Source organism: Vulpes vulpes, chromosome 10 (genome assembly GCF_048418805.1).
Source record: "Vulpes vulpes isolate BD-2025 chromosome 10, VulVul3, whole genome shotgun sequence".
Lineage (NCBI taxonomy): Eukaryota > Metazoa > Chordata > Mammalia > Carnivora > Canidae > Vulpes > Vulpes vulpes.
This window is the reverse complement of record NC_132789.1, coordinates 9,747,607-9,766,586: the sequence shown is the minus strand read 5'-3', so window position 1 is coordinate 9,766,586 and position 18,980 is coordinate 9,747,607. Positions and strand designations below refer to the sequence as shown.

General features: G+C 37.6%; 1 protein-coding gene across 1 annotated transcript in view; it reads left to right on the top strand.

Moving 5' to 3' along the window:
- The window catches only part of NAA25 (N-alpha-acetyltransferase 25, NatB auxiliary subunit), a 75,455-nt gene that overhangs the window by 56,006 nt on the left and 469 nt on the right, over positions 1-18,980 (top strand). Inside the window, exons 17-23 of the mRNA XM_026018861.2 lie at positions 516-641; positions 3,792-4,035; positions 4,454-4,577; positions 5,230-5,295; positions 6,544-6,641; positions 8,206-8,316; positions 13,308-13,454. Coding sequence (XP_025874646.1) covers positions 516-641; positions 3,792-4,035; positions 4,454-4,577; positions 5,230-5,295; positions 6,544-6,641; positions 8,206-8,316; positions 13,308-13,454 — 916 coding nt within the window. The remainder of the gene's footprint in view (positions 1-515; positions 642-3,791; positions 4,036-4,453; positions 4,578-5,229; positions 5,296-6,543; positions 6,642-8,205; positions 8,317-13,307; positions 13,455-18,980) is intronic.

Below are 18,980 nucleotides of genomic sequence, written 5' to 3'. Positions count from 1 at the left end.
GTATTGCACAAGACCTATAAAGAACTAAGGGATTAGATCAGATCCTGAGAGCCATTAATGGGCTCATGGGTGATATAAGCAGGCCGAAGCTAAGGAAAAATGGCTGGGGGGAGAAGTTGGTGGAAACAGAGAAGAAAGGGGAAATAACCCAGGGCATATTGTGGGGAATGATTGGGTGCTGCAAGCACCATGAGTTCTGTACACAAGCCGCCACTCAGACCGTGGTTATCACCGCAAGGTCTGTGGGGTTTAAAGGGTTTCCCTTCCCCTATAAACATGGGATTTCAGGAATTAATGTTGATCCACTTTATTTTAGTTGGGCTTTCAGGCACGTTCTCTTGCTCTGTAGCAGGCTAATATGATACAGGCTTGGTTCTGTGTCATCTTTTGTGCACCTTTACTTCATAATAGTTAATCCTTCTTCCTCTTTTCTTTCTAGTTAAAGTTGTCGCTAATATGTTTTCATGGCTGTTTTACTATTGAAATAACACGTAAACAAATTTTCTATATCATAGATCAACCAGTTTAGCAGAAAGTATAAAGTCAATGAATCTTCGGCCAGAAGAAGATGACATTCCATGGGAAGCCTTGCGAGACAACAGAGACTTAAATGTTTTCTTCAGCTGGGATCCAAAAGACAGGTTACTGGAATTAAACCCTAAACATTTATTTTTGAAGAATTAGGATGCATCTAAGAGTTACCCCACCAAGAAATCTCTTTTTTGCACAAATACAGTAACATGGTTGTTGTAGGGATAAGAAGGTATAGGTAAGCCAAAGGAAGAAAATGAATCTCACTCATATGCTGGCTAATCTAAAAATTAGATTTCCCCTCATAGCATACATGAAAAGAGATTCTAGTTGGATTAAAGGTTACATGCTAAAACTCCTTAGAAATTCTATAAGAAAATTAAAAATTTATTTATTTAGCAAGAGAGAACATGGTTATGGGGACGGTTGGAGGGGGTAACAGGAGAGGAAGAACGTGAAACCTAAGTAGGCTCCACACTCAGCACAAAGCCTGGTTTGGGGCTTGATTTTACAACCTTGAGATCACAACCTGAGCTGAAATCAAGAGTCCGACGCTTAACTGACTATGCCATCCAGACACCCCTAAAAAATATTTTAAAATGGTTAGGGCAAACCTTTCTTAGCATTACGTCAAACCTGTAAACAGAGGATTTGGTCTCTGTAAATATTAGCCTTTTATATAGAAGTAAATTTGTTAACAAGTTCTAAAGGTGAATTGGTAATTTTCTTCATATATATTAATATCTTTCACGTATAGGTATAGGGAGAACTCTTAATTCAATAATAAGAAGATAACGAAAAACCAAGTTGGACTTAAGAAATTCAAAGAAATGTACCTTATAGTGATATATTTTTTTAAACCATTATACAAAGATAAAAAAGATTAATACTTGTGGTCAGTGAGATTGTGGGGGAAAAGGTTGTTGTGCATTGACATGGAGATATAACTTTATATAATCTTCCTGTGGGGGAATTTTAGTAATCTCTATTAAGATTGAAAATTCCTTATCCCAGTTAATTCAGTAGATTCACTTTTAGGAAAGTACAATCAAAGGAAGTACATAGGCACGCAGACCTGTGTATATGAGGTAATTCTGCATATACAGTTGACCCTTGAACATGTAGGATTGGGTTGCTAACCCCCTCGCACAGTTAAAACTCCATGTGTAACTTTTAACTCCCCAGAGACTTAACTGGGGGAGTTAAATCATTCTGTTGACTGGAAGTGTTGCCTACAACATGATCAGTTGGTCAGCACATATTTTATATACCAGTATATTATATCCTATACAGGATAAATGTACACTTACTTTAAAGTAAGCTAGAGAAAGAAAATATTATTTAAAAAATTTTTTTTTATTTTTATTTATTTATGATAGCCACACAGCGAGAGAGAGAGAGAGAGAGAGAGGCAGAGACATAGGCAGAGGGAGAAGCAGGCTCCATGCACCAGGAGCCCGATGTGGGATTCGATCCCGGGTCTCCAGGATCGCGCCCTGGGCCAAAGGCAGGCGCCAAACCGCTGCGCCACCCAGGGATCCCGAGAAAGAAAATATTATTAAGAAAATTATAAGGAAGAGAGATTCCTGGGTGGCTCAGCTGTTGAGCATCTGCCTTTGGCTCAGGGTGTGATCCTGAAGTTCCGGGATCAAGTCCCACATCGGGCTCCCTGCATGGATCCTGCTTCTCCCTCTGCCTGTGTCTCTGCCTCTCTCTGTGTGTCTCTCATGAATAAATAAATAAAATCTCTAAAAAAAATTATAAGGAAGAGAAAGTACATTTATAGTACTATACTGTTTATTTTTTTTTAATTTTTATTTATTTATGATAGTCACAGAGAGAGAGAGAGGCAGAGACACAGGCAGAGGGAGAAGCAGGCTCCATGCACCGGGAGCCCGACGTGGGATTCGATCCCGGGTCTCCAGGATCGCGCCCTGGGCCAAAGGCAGGCGCCAAACCGCTGCGCCACCCAGGGATCCCTATACTGTTTATTTTTTAAAAAAATATGTGCATAAGTGGACCCATGCAGTTCACATCAGTGTGTTCAAAGGTCAGCTGCACTGTGATTTGGGGATTGCCAAGACTATATTCAGTGATTTGCTAGGATTTAAGACTTAGCCTATAGTTGTCTTCACGGCTAAAGTTTATTATAACAAAAGGACAGGGCAGCCTGGGTGGCTCAGCGGTTTTGTGCCGCCTTCAGCCCCGGGCGTGATCCTGGAGACCCAGGATCGAGTCCCACATCGGGTTCCCTGCAAGGAGTCTACTTCTCCCTCTGCCTGTGTCTCTGCCTCTCATGAATAAATAAATAAAAATCTAGAAAACAAAACAGAAGGACAAATGACAGGATCAGCAAGGGGAAAAAAAAAAGACAACATGGAAAACTCCATGCACAGACTTCCTGTACTCTTTACCTCCTGTGCTCCTTTGTTTAGCGGCAAAAAATGCAGTGATGCATGTGTAGCGTTTCTACCTGGAGAAGCCATTCGAGATTTGGTGCCCAAGGTTTTTACCAGCTGGTTATGTAGGCATCCCTTGTCCATCATGTGCCAATGTTCCAAACTCCCAGAAAGAAAGCAGGTGCTCACCATAGACCATATGGTTTGTACAAACAGTCTAGGTACAGTGAGCTACTCTTCATCATTTAGGGAATGTTTCGAGTCCCAAGTTCGTAGACATCAGCTAAAGCTCAACCTTGAAAGCTGTCCCTTGAAGAATAATAACCTCAGTCTTGCTATGTTAACTCTTTTCTACACACTGTCAAAAAAGATGTCATTTACAAAATAGTGTATTGTGAACCCATTTTATTTGTTTAAAATATGTCAAATTATATAAATTTTTTATGTTGTACATTTGTATTGTAAGAGTCTGTATTTTACATTTGTAAGAGTCTGAAAGGATTAATACCAAACTTGTTACTATTGCAGGTGTTTGATTACTAGGGCACATTTTTGTTTTTCAGTTTTTTGTCATTCGAATTTTTTATATCCTGTATATCCTGTATTTCTTTGAAAATACATGGTGCATATTTTGTTGTTATCAGATGTCTCACTGAAGCAGAAAAATGACTTGTTAGGTAGGTTGTCATTCCCCATTTTATTGATCCTGAAATGGGAACTTGGGTGATTGGGTTTATCCTTCAGCTAGGAGATGAGCACTGGAACCATTCAATGGGACCTTGACTGATGAAAGTAAACCTTGAAAGATGTAAAGGCAACACACTGAATAAAGTGAATGGTTTGGGGATATTTCTTTTTAAGGGATGTTTCTGAAGAACATAAGAAACTTTCTTTGGAGGAGGAGACCATGTGGTTAAGAATCCGTTCCTTAACATTGAGGCTGATCAGTGGACTTCCAAGTCTGAACCACCCTGTAGAGCCAAGGAACTCAGAAAAGACCACTGAGAATGGCGTGTCCTCCCGGATTGATATTCTTCGTTTACTTCTTCAACAGTTGGAAGTGGCCATGGATATGGGAAAGCGATTTATTGAGAAGGAAGTTCAGGTATCCTCAATATGTATTTGTCATCAAAGGTGCAATAATCCAGGACTGTCTTTTTAAAAATAGGAATTTGGTGTGGATGAATAGTAAAGAGCAGTATTTTGTCCCAGTTTGTGGTACCTATAGGAAAAAACTTGATTTTATAGGCTTGGGAATTAAAGAGGCTTCCTCACTATCCAAACTAGATAGTGAGGAAAAGCAAAATAGCTTTATTTGTAATGGTGTATTTTTAATAGCTGTGAACAAATTAATACAGAATTTGTTTTCACCATAATGATTTAGTTGTTAATTTGATCAGTGGTTTGCAACCTAGTCACTGAGATAGACTTTATCCAGTAGTTATAGTCCTCTGTTTTCTCGCTTTGTATAAATTTAGATGGATTTAAAGGACATTACCCCCCCCCCCCCTTTTTTTTTTCAGTATCCTTTCCTTGGTCCTGTTCCTACTAGAATGGCTGGATTCTTTAGTTCTGGCTGTTCTCAGTGTCAGACCAGTTCTTTTTATCTTGTTAGTGATATTTATGAGCTGGATACCAGTGGTTTAGGTAAGTATACATTTGCATGAATATATTTACTTAGGTCTTTGTCTTTGAAAACTTAGTAAATGTAACAAAATATTTAAGTCCTCACATATTTGGATGATTGGGAGGAGGTGGAAGCTGTTCTGGAAGTGTCTAATTTAACATCAAAGAACCTATGTATGTACATTCATAGGTTACAAAGTAATATTTACAAATTTAAGTCTTTTCCCTATTTAAAATCACTTGTTAGGTCCAAAAATTGAAGAAATCCTTAATTTGTTGAAGTATTGTTGGATTTCGGATTGAATTCTTTACTAAACTTTGTGGAGAAGAGTTTTCTCCTAACCCAGTGAGAATCATGCATATTCCATAGACCCTCTTTCCCCTCCAGATCTTAAGGTTTGTAGATTCTGTCTTTGAGATTATTTGAAGCACTTAGATTTTAAGTCTTCCTAGAAAATTTTAGGTATTACTTTTGAGAGAAAGGTAATTAATGCCTTTCTTTTCCTTTCTTTTATCTTTTTCTTTGTCCCTCAATGATGGAGTTTGATGCCTGTGAGTCTTAAGAGTAAAGAAAATGTCCTTGCCCATGAATTGCTTGCGGGTGTTGATCTTGGTGCTGTTTTTTCTTTTTCTTTTCTTTTCTTTCCTTTTTTTTTTTTTTTTTTGATTTTAGAGGATACAGTGGAAATCCAGGAGCGAGTAGAGAATTGTCTTAAGTCTTTACTAGAACAATTAAAAGGTAAGCATTCTGACTATGGACCCCCGTATTTTATCTAATTATCTAATTAGGAACTCATTTTTTAGTAGAAACTTGAAGGAGTTGCAAACAACTTGAAAATAATGCATACTTTGGGTATTTTGAAAGACTTGTCTTTAACTTTAAAAAGTGTTGATTACAAAAGTAGTAGACAACACAGTACACAAGTGGGTATGGTGTTTCTCCCTTTCCTAGCCCCATTTCCCCAGAGGACAGTAAGTACTTTACTTAAAAGGTAAGTAACACTTTTGGAGTCTATACTCCTAGAAGGACCCTAAACAGTCATATGTGTGTATGTGGAAATATATTGTAGTGATTTTATTTTTTAAACATACTTTTTAATTTTACTTTTCTGTTGTCTTGGGCACTTACCATGTCAATTACATATAATATTACACAGTATTATATCAGTGTACTAAGTTTATTTATGTATTGCCCCATGGAGTACATGATATATTATGTACTTGAGTTATTTATAAACTCTATAATAAAGCTGAAATGAACATCTTGGTACATAAGTGTTTGGGTACTTATTTGAGTACTTCTTGGGATTAAATTCCTGGCAATGGAATTGTTTGGTAAAAGGGTACATAAATGCAAGTAAAATCTATAAGGATCTTTATTTTCAAGAGCCTAAATAGGGAGAAAAATAGCCTAAATGGTTTTTTATTTTATTACCCAAATGAAGAATAATTAAAAGATCAAGAGTATGAGAATAAAACATGGTATTTATTATGAAGGTTAATTTCTATCATGTACTTTGGTCTTTTAGTCCATAATAGCACACATTCTTCTAAATCATTCATTTGAAGTCTTAATTTTATTATGACAATGACCTATCTGTGGAACGGCTAGCTGGGGTTTAGACTCTAGAATATATAATTTATGAGGCCACCTTTTATATTTTGAAGACAACAGAGCCTTAGTTACATGGCTTTTTAAAGAGCTTAAAATAGGGGCTCCTGGCTGGCTCAGTCAGTAGAGCCTACAACTCTTGATCTTGGGGTTGTGAATTTGAGCCCCATCTTGCAGATAGAGATAACTTAAAAATAAAATCTTTTTTAAAAAAGCTTAAAATAGATATCCTTTGTTTGGTTCATTGTGGTGGGGGAAGCTTTCTGGCTTAAGCTTTTATATTTGCTTATTCTTTATTAGAGCATACATTGTATTCCTAAAAATAGTGTTGAAACAAAAGCCAAATAAAAAAATAAAATACTTTCCTATTTTCAGATGTCTTCAGTAGATGTAAAGGTGACCTCTTAGAAGTTAAAGATGGTAACTTGAAAACACGCCCTGCTCTTTTAGAGAACCTAGTCTTCTTTGTTGAGGTATGTCTTTGTTCTCTTCCTGGAAAACTTGGTTTTCCTTAATTGAGTGAAAGATAATTTTTAAAAAATAAACAGGTAAAAGGCACCTTATACCTTTATTTTAATCCCCCACCTTTTGTTAACTGAAAAGCAATTTAAATCATTTTTGAAGGAGTTCCTTCCAAGCATACCAAGAAAGTTTTGTTCATAATGAATAAAACTTGCAATTTGCTTTATAAATCTTTGAAAAATTCCTTAGGTTCACTCTAAATGTATCTGTTCTCTGTTCATTTTCCTTTTTCACTCAACTATTATGTTTTAAGTTAATTCCACCAGTTTTTTAAATTTGTTGTTACTAGGGACGCCTGAGTGGCTCAGCGGTTGAGCATATGCCTTTTGCTCAGGGTGTGATCCCGGAGTACTAGGATTGAGTCCCACATCAGGCTTCTTGCATGGAGCCTGCTTCTCCCCCTGCTTATGTCTCTGCCTCTCTCTCTGTGTCTCTCATGAATAAATAAATAAAATCTTTTAAAAAATGAATTTGTTGTTGCTATTCACTAATTACTAAGATTCTGCATTATGAAGGAGAATCTGGGCACTTATTCAGCAAAACTTTCTCCTCTTTTTTAACCAGAGGGAAAAGGAGGATTGCAAACACTCATAATTCATTGTCTTATTTTTGTCACATGTTTATTTACTTTTCTTCCCCTCCTAGTCTGTTCTGGTGACTGATACAGTGTAAGTGTCTAAGACTCTGAATAAATCAGCCATAATTGCATAGTATGTCCATGCACACTCTGTAGCAGAGGAAAAGCATAGGTGTAAACACCTAACTTGAAGGAGGGCATGTGTTGACCAGTTGGGGAGATTTCTGTGTGTCTGTGTGTGTGTGTGTGTGTGTGTGTGTGTGTGTGTGTAAGAGGAACATGGGGGATGGTGGGGAGGGGCAGAGGGAAAGAGAATCTTTTTTTTTTTGTTTAAAGCTTTTATTTATTTATCTTCGAGATAAAGAGTGCAGGTGCAGGAGTAGAGAAAGAACAAGCAGACTATGTGCTGAACACAGAGCCTAATGGGGCACTCTGTCCCATGACTCTGAGATCAGGACCTGAGCTAAAATCAAGAGTTGGATGCTTAACTGACTGATCCCCCCCAGGATCCTCTCTCTGTTAATATTTAAGTTAAGATTTGTAGGTGAGGTAGTATCTTAATGGGCTGGGACGTGGGTGGGGAGAGGCATATTATAAGTAACTTTTGGATTCCATGCCTAGGAATTTGGACCTCTCACTTGAGTGAAAGGAAACTAGGCTGAGGTGGAGGATGCCTTTAGGGCTAGGAGAGCTAGAAGGGAGGATAAAGATTGAAGTAATCTTAGTATTCTGAGCAGTATTCAAATGAAGGTCTTCAGAATCAGCGTGGTAATTGTAGAAATTAATCTAAACTCTAATCTGTAGTGGAGAACTAGAGGAGAATTCAAAGGGATTTGCACAGAACTATCAGCAAGAATTTAATCCATAACCTTAACTGTTCCTGCTAGGTGTCTTGAATATAATCCTTATTGATGAATTTGTGATTTTTCCTCTTTCAGACTATTTCTATTATCCTTTGGGTGTCCAGTTACTGTGAGAGTGTCCTGCGACCATACAAATTAAATTTACAGAAAAAGAAAAAGAAGAAAAAAGAAACCAGCATCATCATGGTAATAATAGGGAAAACACAGCCTGGTTGCATGCTGCTTTTTCTTTTCATTGTTTTCCTGCATATTATAAGAAACTTTAAGAGTCCTGTGTACCTTCATTTTCTCTGTCCAGCTTGTTTTTGCTTTTAAATGACGCCTATAGAAAAGTTGAAAGGCTAGCATGACACCCAAATATCCTTACTAGACTTGCCACTTGTTAATACCACTTGGCTCCATCTGCTTTATCTTACTCTCTCATCCTGTCTACCCCCCCTTGTTTGTTGAACTGTTTGAAAGAAAAGTACAGACTTTGTGTTGCTTAACAGGATAAAATAGGGCAGTCACCTACAAAACCACAATACTCAAGAAATTTTCACAGTCCAGACATTTAATACTGATACAATAATATTATAATGTCCACATTCAGATTTCCCCAGTTATCCCAATTGTGTCCTTTGTTATAGCCTTTTTCAAAATACTTAAACCCTATTAAGGATCTGACGTGGCTTTTAGTTTTCTTGTCTTTTTACCCTCCATTAATCTTAAATACTTCTTAGCCTTTTGTACTTACTGTTGAAGAGTCTAGCTCAGTTTTTGGTAGAATAGTATTACAGTCTAGATTTGACTAATTACCTTGGGTTTAGGTTAAATATAAATGCTGTGTCTATTTTAGCAAATTAAATCAGGAAGTACTAAGGTTGTTTTGTCCCATTATTGGTCCTTGTAGATTTAATTATTTGATAGAGGAAGTGTCTGGATTTCTTCATTGTAAAGGTGCCTTCCCCCCTATAATTATAAGTCCTCTGTAGGACGATGCTTTGAGACTGAATATCCTGTTCCCTACCAGCCTTTCACTTGCTGGTTTTAATATCCACTGTTAAGTCTGATTTGCATAAATCATTTAGTACACTGATGGTTCCACATTGGTGAGTTTTAAAAATCCTGGCAGTCGGGCAGCCCCGGTGGCTTAGCAGTTCAGCGCTGCCTTCAGCCTGGGGCATGATCCTGGAGACCCGGGATTGAGTCCCACATCAGGCTCTCTGCACGGGGCCTGCTTCTCCCTCTGCCTGTGTCTCTGCCTCTCTCTCTCTCTCTCTCTCTCTCTCTCTGTCTCTAATAAATAAATAAAATCTTAAAAAAATCCTGGCAGTCCTTCCTCATTTATTAGTTGGCATTTTTCTGTAAAATGGAGCTGTCTCACCCCATTCATATATATATTTGTATGTATGTTTTTTAAATATTACTCCCTATTTAAGTATCATTCTTTTTAAAAATTCCTTTTTATTTTTTTTTATTTTTTATTTTTTTAATTTTTATTTATTTATGATAGTCACAGAGAGAGAGAGAGAGAGAGAGAGAGAGAGAGGCAGAGACACAGGCAGAGGGAGAAGCAGGCTCCATGCACTGGGAGCTCGACGTGGGATTCGATCCCAGGTCTCCAGGATCACGCCCTGGGCCAAAGGCAGGCGCCAAACCGCTGCGCCACCCAGGGATCCCTAAAAATTCCTTTTTAATCCATTATCATTATTCTGTTTTGCATGCTCAGATTTGGCTACTGAGAGCATCTCTAAGCTTGTTCCTGTCCTCTAACATGTTGTCAGCTTTTGAGCCCTTATTTTGTGGAATAGCAAAACTGCTCCAACCACTTTGTTCCTATTCAGCTGAACTGAGAACTTATTTCCAAGGAGCCCTGGTGGCATTTCAAAACCAAGATCTAGATGTTAGGTATACTAATTGGTATTGGGATTTCAGGTTTATGTCAGTGAAAGGAGACAGGAAATTTATTTACACATGCAAACACACAGAATAATTAATTCTTACTGATACCAATATCACAGTGTTCTTCCTTCTTTTCCTTCCCTCTTTCCACTTTGTAGCTTTTTTTGTTTTGTTTTGTTTGAGTTTGAACCCTGGTTCCCTACATCAGTATATTCACTTGTTTTACAATAAATACTAAGAGTTTTGGAATTACATCATTGTATCATTCACATTACTAGTTTTTTTTTAGACCATTTTCTTTTTAAGATTTTATTTATTTATTAATGAGAGACATACAGAGGAGAGAGGCAGAGACACAGGCAGAGGAAGAAGCAGGCTCCATGCAGGAAGCCTGATATGGGACTTGATCCCGGGTCTCCAGGATCACAGCCTGGGCCTAAGGCGAGCATATGACTCTTGATCCTGGGGTCATGAGTTCAAGCCCCACATTAGGGGTAGAGTTTACTTAAAAGTTGTTAAAAAGAATTGATTGATATTGAACCTTCCAGGGAGATTTTTTTAGTCAAAAGTTAGCCTAACAGATTGGGTAGGTTTCTTGTGTTTGATTTTTAAATTGTGTCATATATTGCTAGGATTTTTTTGTGTTTTGTTTGTTTGTTTTTAAAGATTTTATTTTTGTGAGAGAAAGGGAACGAGCATGAGTGGCAGGAAGAGGCAGAAGAAGCAGCAGATTCCCTGCTGAGCAAGGAGTCCCATGCAAGACTCTATCTCCCAGGACCTGGGATCATAACCTGAGCTGAAGGCAGATGCTTAACCAACTGAGCCACCCAGGCACCTACTGGGTCTTTGATATATTTTCTGTTCAAATCTTTGCCCAAGTTTCTTGTTGTGGTAGTAATATTTTTCCTATTAAAATATTTTAAGCTTTGGACTCTTAATTTTGTTATTATTAATTCTGTATCCCGTATGATGCAATTTTTTTCAGTTTTTCATTTGTCTTTTAACGTAAGTAATTTTTTGTCAACATAATTAAAAATTTTTTAATGTTTTTTTTTAATTTTTTTTAAAATTTTATTTATTTATGATAGTCACAGAGAGAGAGAGGCAGAGACACAGGCAGAGGGAGAAGCAGGCTCCATGCACCAGGAGCCCGATGTGGGATTTGATCCCGGGTCTCCAGGATCACGGCCTGGGCCAAAGGCAGGCGCCAAACCGCTGTGCCACCCAGGGATCCCTTTTTTAATGTTTTTAAAAAAGATTTTATTTATTTATTAGAAGAAAGAAAACAAGTGGGAGGAGGGGCAGAAGGAGAAGCAGCTCCATGTGGAGCGGGGAGCCTGATGCGGGACTCAATCCTAGGACCCTGGGATCATGACGGAGCTGAAGGCAGATGCTTAACTGACTGAGAGACCCATACACCACCACCACCCCACCACCGATTATCTTATTATTTATTTATTTTTTAAGATTTTATTTATTCATGAGAGAGAGAGAGAGAGAGAGAGAAGCAGAGATACAGGCAGAGGGAGAAGCAGGCTCTATGCAGGAAGCCTGATGCGGGACTTGATCCCGGAACTCTGGGATCACGCCCTGAGCCAAAGGCAGACGCTCAAATGCTGAGCCACCCAGGCATCCCCCGATTATTTTTTAAAAATGGTTCTTAGCTTGGTGTAATGTTTAGGAAGGCCTTTTCAATTTATTACACAAGCCATTATCTAAATTTTCTTCTGGAGCTTTGGTGGATTTTTTAAACTTAGTATTTACTCTATTTGGAATTTATTTTGGTTCTTATTTTTTATCTTATTTATTTTATTTTTAAAAGATTTTACTCTGGGGACCTGGGTGGCTTAGTCAGCTAAGCATCTGACTCTTGGTTTCAGCTCAAGTCATGATCTCATGGGTTATTGGACTCCTTGAGCAGCAAGGAATCTGCTTGAGATTTTCTCCTGCTCCTATCCCCACACTTATGCTTGCTCTCTCTCTCAAATAAGTAAATTTAAAAATATATATATTTTAAAGTAATCTCTACACCCAAGGTGAGGCTTGAACTCATGACCCCAAGATCAAGAGTTTCATGCTCTACTGACTGAGCCAGCCAGGTGCCCCTATTTTATATTTTCAAATGTCTACCTAGTTGTCTCAGTACCATTCATCCACTGGAAACCGTTGAGTTTTTTTTTCTTTTTTACTTTTAAATTTTTCATATTTTCAACTTTTTATTTAAATTCAAATAATTAACATAATGTATTATTTGTTTCAGAGGTTGCAGTCCATGATTCATCAATATTATACAACACCCAGTGCTCATTACATTACATGCCCTCCTTAATGTCCATTACCTAGTTTCTTTTTTAAGATTTATTCATTCATTCATTCATTCATTCATTCATTCATTCATTCATTTATTTATTTATTTATGATAGACACACAGATTGAGGCAGAGGGAGAAACAGGCTCCATGCTGGGAGCCCGATGCAGGACTTGATCCTGGGACTCCAGAATCCTGCCCTGGGCCAAAGGCAGGCGCCAAACTGCTGAGCCACCCAGGGATCCCCTGTCCATTACCTAGTTATCCCATCCTCCTACCCACCCTCTCCACTTCCAGCAACCCTCAGTTTATATCCTATGATTGAGAATCTCTTGTGATTTGTCTCCCTCCCTGATATTGTCTTGTTTTATTTTTGAAAACCATTGTTTTGAGATGGCACCCTTAAATTCCCTTATATTCTTTGGTTTATTTATCTTGGAACTTGTTTCCTTTCACTTTTTATCAGTTCACTTCTATACCAGTACTGTCTGGGTTTTATGTAACTTTATAATATACTCTAATATATATCAGGGCAAGTCCCCTTAACTATTGTTTTTCAGATTTTTTGTAAATGTTGTCCATTATTTTTTCTTTTGGAACTTAGAAAACTCTATTTCTGTTATTAACATTAGAGGAAATCTCAAAAATACATAGAGAAGTGAAATTTTGGTTTGTCTCATATGTAGTGTTCCAGAAGATTCTGAGCCTGAAGTTGAGTAAATAGGATATTTCCATCTATAGTTCCTCAGAGTGAATAAACCTCATTTAAAAAAATGCTTGTCATTGTTGCTGAGTTTGCATCATTTGGTGGCAGTTAAATTTACCTTGGTTTGAGAGACTTTCATAATATCTAAAACTGTATCCATCTCGGTTACTATTAATACCATTAAGTAATACTATGGTAAGAGGTTAATATAGCTTATGAGATGTAAGCAAAGGAAATATGTTTGATAATCTTTCATCTTTTTAAAAATCTTTTTTCTAGCCACCTGTCTTCACCAGTTTCCAGGACTATGTTACTGGGCTTCAGACTTTAATTTCCAACGTTGTGGATCATATTAAAGGGCTTGAAACACATCTAATTGCACTTAAACTTGAAGAACTTATTTTAGAAGATACTTCTCTCTCACTGGTAAGAGACTGCAGGCAACCAGCAATAAGTTATTTGTAGATATTCAAATGTTCTTTTCTTTATCACAAGGATGAATTTCAATTCATTATTTGCTCCTTCTAGGACTTGTGATTGGAAGGTGCCTCGTAGCAGTGTTTTGTTGTGTCATTGGTGGTGGTTGGTTCCCCTCCCCCTTCATTTCTCCCCTCTCTCCATACCTCCTTTCTATACATTTGGGGTGTTTCTTTTAGTATGAAAACTGATGATTAATTAATGAGGAGTACAATTAGAACTGTCCCTGTTTTGAGTACAAGAGGAAACCAGCCATACTCTTGAGATCCACGGACAATCTCCTTGAGTGAGAAGTTACCTCCTACCGGGTTGGTTTATTTCTTTGCCACCCCAGCAGTTATCACCTGAAAAAGAGATGCTGGACATCATAAATAATTATGTCAGTAGTAATTAGGCTAGAGAGTAAGCCAGTCAAAAAAGGGAAGGAGCCAAGCATGGAATCAAAGGTACTACTCGTCAGACTTCTGGTAATTACTTTAGGCTAGTTTCTTACAATTTTGGTAGCAAAATCCTTGTAAAGTCTTGCCTTTAAGATGTGTATTCTTAAAAAACATTAAGTAAACTTTCAGTCTGAAATGATTGAAAATTTAATGGTGTCAGAGGAGTTAACATTCACTGACCTAGTTGCTCTAGTGATGAAACTCCAGTTGTGAGGGAGTGCTCCCTTGAGTAGTTCGTCTGGCCCCAGCCTCTGCTAGTGAGGGAGCTCATTCACTAATGACAGCAGCTATCATCCCTAGCCTCAGACCTTCCCAGGGAAGGAAGTTTGGGTTTAAAAGATTATAAGCCCCTCTTTTGTAAAGCTTCAACTTTTCAACTTGGAGCTATAAATGAGGCGGAGCTATAAATGAGGCGGAGCTATAAACAAGAGGCTTACTATGGGAAGGGGCTCAGAGCCTTTAATAATAACATTTCCAAAGACTGGTTAAAGAAAGCAGATGTGTTCAGAGGTGAAACTAGAAGTTTGGTTGTAGGCAGTTAAGCTGTATATTCAGCTGCTTTCCTGTATACATTAGAATGAATATAGACTTCAATGGTGAGTAGGACTAATTGATGGGTTAATTCTTTAGTATTTTTGTCTTATTTGTTTAGTTTTCCTTTTTTCAAGCTTTACAGTGTTTTGAAAAGTAAAATAATCTTGTAAAAAAAATGAGATTGAATAAAGACTATATAGTGAAATGTCTTCTTCCCTTTCTAACCCATTCCCTAATTCCATTTCCAAGAAGGAACCATTGTTGTTGATAGTTTCTTGTGCAGTCTTCCTGAGTTCGATAACCCAAGCTAAAAGCATATGATGTTTGTTTCCTTACCTTTTGCTTTTAAACAAAAATGATAGCATACTATACACATTGGGGTTTTTTTTGTACTAAGTGTCTAGATTATTAGGTGAGTACTTCTGTACTTTCTTTTTTTTTAAGTTTTTATTTATTTATTCATCAGAGACAGAGAGCGAGAGAGAGAGGCAGAGACATAGGCAGAGAGAGAAGCAGCTCCCCATAGGGAGTCCGACGCAGGACTCTATCCCTGGCGCCTGGGATCATGACCTGAGCTGAAGGCAGACGGGCAGACGCTCAGCCACTCAGGCATCCCTTTTTAAAAATTTCTTATTTTCTAAGATTTTATTTATTTATTAGAGGGCACAAGTGGGGGTAGGGGCAGAGGGAGTGAGAGAGGGAGAGGCAGACTTCCTGCTGAGCAAGGAACTCAGTGTGGGGCTTGATCCCAGGACCCTGAGATCATGATCTGAGCTGAATTCAGACACTTAACCAACTGAGCCACCTTATTTCTTAACTGTTGTATAGTGTTTCACTATTTCTTTATACGCAAAATGTATGCTTAAGAAAATTAGAAAGTAGAGAATAGCACCTCTCTTTTCTTAGCCCCAAATAAGTCCCAGTCTCATCATCCAGAACTATCCTCACCTCTTTCTCTTCTGTATTCCTGTAACACATCTGTATCTGCCAGTAGCCTTTATGACTTCTGGGCACTTGGGTGCCCAGTAAAAGCCTAGTAATTGAATCCTTGAGAAACAGGTATATCCTAACTAGGATTTTTGCCTTCTGCCTCTCACTTGGACACACTCTGAAAGAAGAGATACTTGATAGTCTGTTTGGAACACTTTTACAGTGCTCGCTTCGGCAGCACATACTAAAAATTGGAACACTTTTACATATAGAGAAATCTGATAGTTAGTGGTAGGTTTTGAGCTGTTTGACTTCTTATTTTTTAGGCCAAACCCAAACTTATTCTCTACTCCAAACTCTCAGCTCTTTCCCAAATACTATAGAACAAGAAAAACTCAAAATTATACTATTTGCTTAAAAAAAATCTTAAGGGATCCCTGGGTGGCACAGCGGTTTGGCGCCTGCGTTTGGCCCAGGGTGCAATCCTGGAGACCTGGGATCGAATCCCACGTCGGGCTCCCGGTGCATGGAGCCTGCTTCTCCCTCTGCCTGTGTCTCTGCCTCTCTCTCTCTCTCTCTCTCTCTCTCTCCCTCTCTCTCTGTGACTATCATAAATAAATAAAAATTTAAAAAAAAATCTTAAAAGATCACAAATTTGGTGAATGTCACATTGCTTCATATGATTGGGCTTTGCTGGATATCTTTGAGATTTTTAATAAGTAGATAGATATAAATTTATTGAGCTTGCTATTGTTGGATAAATGCTCATAGAAATACAGTGGTTGAAAGACCTGGCTATAACTCTGAAAAATAGAATGGAGTTTCCTCAGAGAGTTGAAAATAGAGCTACCCTATGACCCAGCAATTTGAACTACTAGGGATTTGCCCCAAAGATACAAATGTAATGATCCAAAGGAGCACTTGCACCCTAATGTTTATAGCAGCAGTGTCTACAATAGCCAAACTATGGAAAGAGCCCAGATGTCTGTCAACAGATGAATGGATAAAGGTGGTGTGGTATATGTATACAGTGGAATACTACTCAGCCATCAGAAAGTGAAATCTTGCCATTTGCAATGATGTGGATGTAACTATTATGCTAAGTGAAATAAGTCAGAAAGACAAATACCATGGTCTCACTCATACCTAGAATTTAAGGAATAAAACAGGATCATTGGAGAAGAGAAAGAAATATAAAACAAGACAAAATCAGAGAGGGAGATAAACCATAAGAGACTTTTTTATCATAGGACACAAACTGAGGGTGGCTAGAGGGGAAGGAGGTTGGGGGACAGGGTAACTGGGTGATGGACATTAAGGAGGGCATTACGTGATGTAATGAGCACTGGGTGTTATATAAGGCTGATGAATCACTGACCTCTACCTCTGAAATTAATAATACATTATATGTTAATTTAAAAAAAAGACCTGGCCAAAAAAAAAAAAAAAAAAAAAAAAAAAAAAAGACCTGGCTTTAGATGCATACAAATTAATTTGGAGGTAAGATAGAGGCACAAAAACTGAACGAGTCTGAGAAGTCTTACCGGAGAGGTTACATTTAAGGATCAGTAAGTGTTCAGTAGGTAGACCAGAATGGATGAAAGGATATCAAAGCAGAAAGAGGCAGAAGAGTGAATTGTGTGGAGGCACCTGAGTCAGTCGGCAAAGCTAGAGCACATGGTATATGGGAAGGACTGTCTAAGACAAAGATGACGGGCACAGTAGCCCACAAAGCTGTTGCCAGTTGTGTGGTGGTAGTTAAAAGATCTGTCTGCCTTCTGATGTAAGAAATAAGATTTTTCATTTTGAGTATTCATTCAAAAGGTTATCTTTAAGTTTGGGCTACTTTAAATTTTTTAAGCCTTGACTCTGTCCTTATCTTTGTTTTTGTTTTTTTTTTTTTTTTTAAGATTTATTTGAGAGCATGGACGTGTGTACAAGTGGGGGGAGGGACAGAAAGAGAGAGAATCTCTCCCTGCTGAGCATAGGGCCCAAGGGGGTGGCAGTGGCTCTATTTCACAATCCTGAGATCATGACTTGAGCCAAGACCAAGAGTGGATGCTCAGCTGACTGAGCCACCCAGGCACCCCTGTTCTCATATTTTGACCTTGGGAAGGTCATTTAACCTCTGTGCTTCAACTTCTTTATCTGAAAAATAGAAATCATAATACCTATTTTATAGGATTATAGTGAGGATTACAAAAAACAATAATGGCATTTTATTACCTATTTTTATTGAAGTCATAATACCTATAATATACTGAGCAGCACCAGCCACCAAATGTAGGATCCATATAGTGCTGGCTATTCGTATTTTGAGGGGAAAAATTTTTTTTTCTTCAATTCAGTTGCCACTAGGTTTACTTGTTTTTTCTTTCCTTCCTTTCTTTCTAAACTTCAAACTATGCATAAACCCTCTGAACTACCACATCCCAATCCTTTTTCCTCTTCCCAGGGGCTGTCCACTAAAACTGGTTATGTGCCAAGACCTTTTAATGTAACCTTATAATGTACTCTAATAACTGTTAGGCTTTTGTAAGTAAATGATACATTCTATTTTATTCTGAAACTTGGCTTTTTTTTCACTTAACCTCATATTCAAGAGATTTGTTTAGGCTAGCACATATATGCCAGTCTTGTTCTTTTAAACAACTGTATGGTATTCAAAATATGAATGCATCATAGGCATTGGACTTTTTAGGTTGTTTATATACATTTACTACAGGACTGAATGAAATGTATTTTACATGCCTTCTCGTCTTATGCACATGTGTATTTCCAAGGTTGTTTAGGTCTCAAGGTATGTTTATCTGGTTTCTTCAGGGCTTTGCAGTACCAACTTCATGTAACCTTAGCCAGTTCTCAGCCAACCTCCTTTCTCTGTTTGAACATTCCATCCTTTTGTTTTTTGTAGTCTCTACCACAATTCAAGTGTGTAGCACATATTTGAGTAGGTCTAGGAAAGCTTTATTCTTTTTTTAGCTCTTTATTCTCTGGAACCCATGGACTTTGTCAATATAGAAGGAGACCTATCAATATTATAACTAGAAAAGTTGGCAAAGGTAAATTTGATGCCTTTATATGTGTCTGTGATAATGTTCAAATTAATAATAAATTTCTACTTTTGTTTTCTGATGAAATAATGAGAAATATTAATTTTTCCATTTTGTACAGCTAACAAAGTAGTGATTTTATATCCAAACTACTTAGTAATCATTTTCTACCTTTTTTTCTGGATAAAAGTTAATCAGAAATACCAGTTTTTTGATTTTGTGTAACTTAAAACAATACTGATTAAAGACTTCAAAGAATAATGATGCTAAAGCAGGGAGCCTGTTTCTCCCTCTGCCTATGTCTCTGCATCTCTCTGTGTCTCTCATGAATAAATAAATAAAATCTTAAAAAAAAAAAAAAGGATAATTGTAGTTTTGACTTCCACAAGAAGAACTATAATCTAGGGGAGTGCTTTCATTTTTTTTTTTTTTAAACAACTTTATTTTTTTTATTTATGATAGGCACACAGTGAGAGAGAGAGAGAGAGAGGCAGAGACATAGGCAGAGGGAGAAGCAG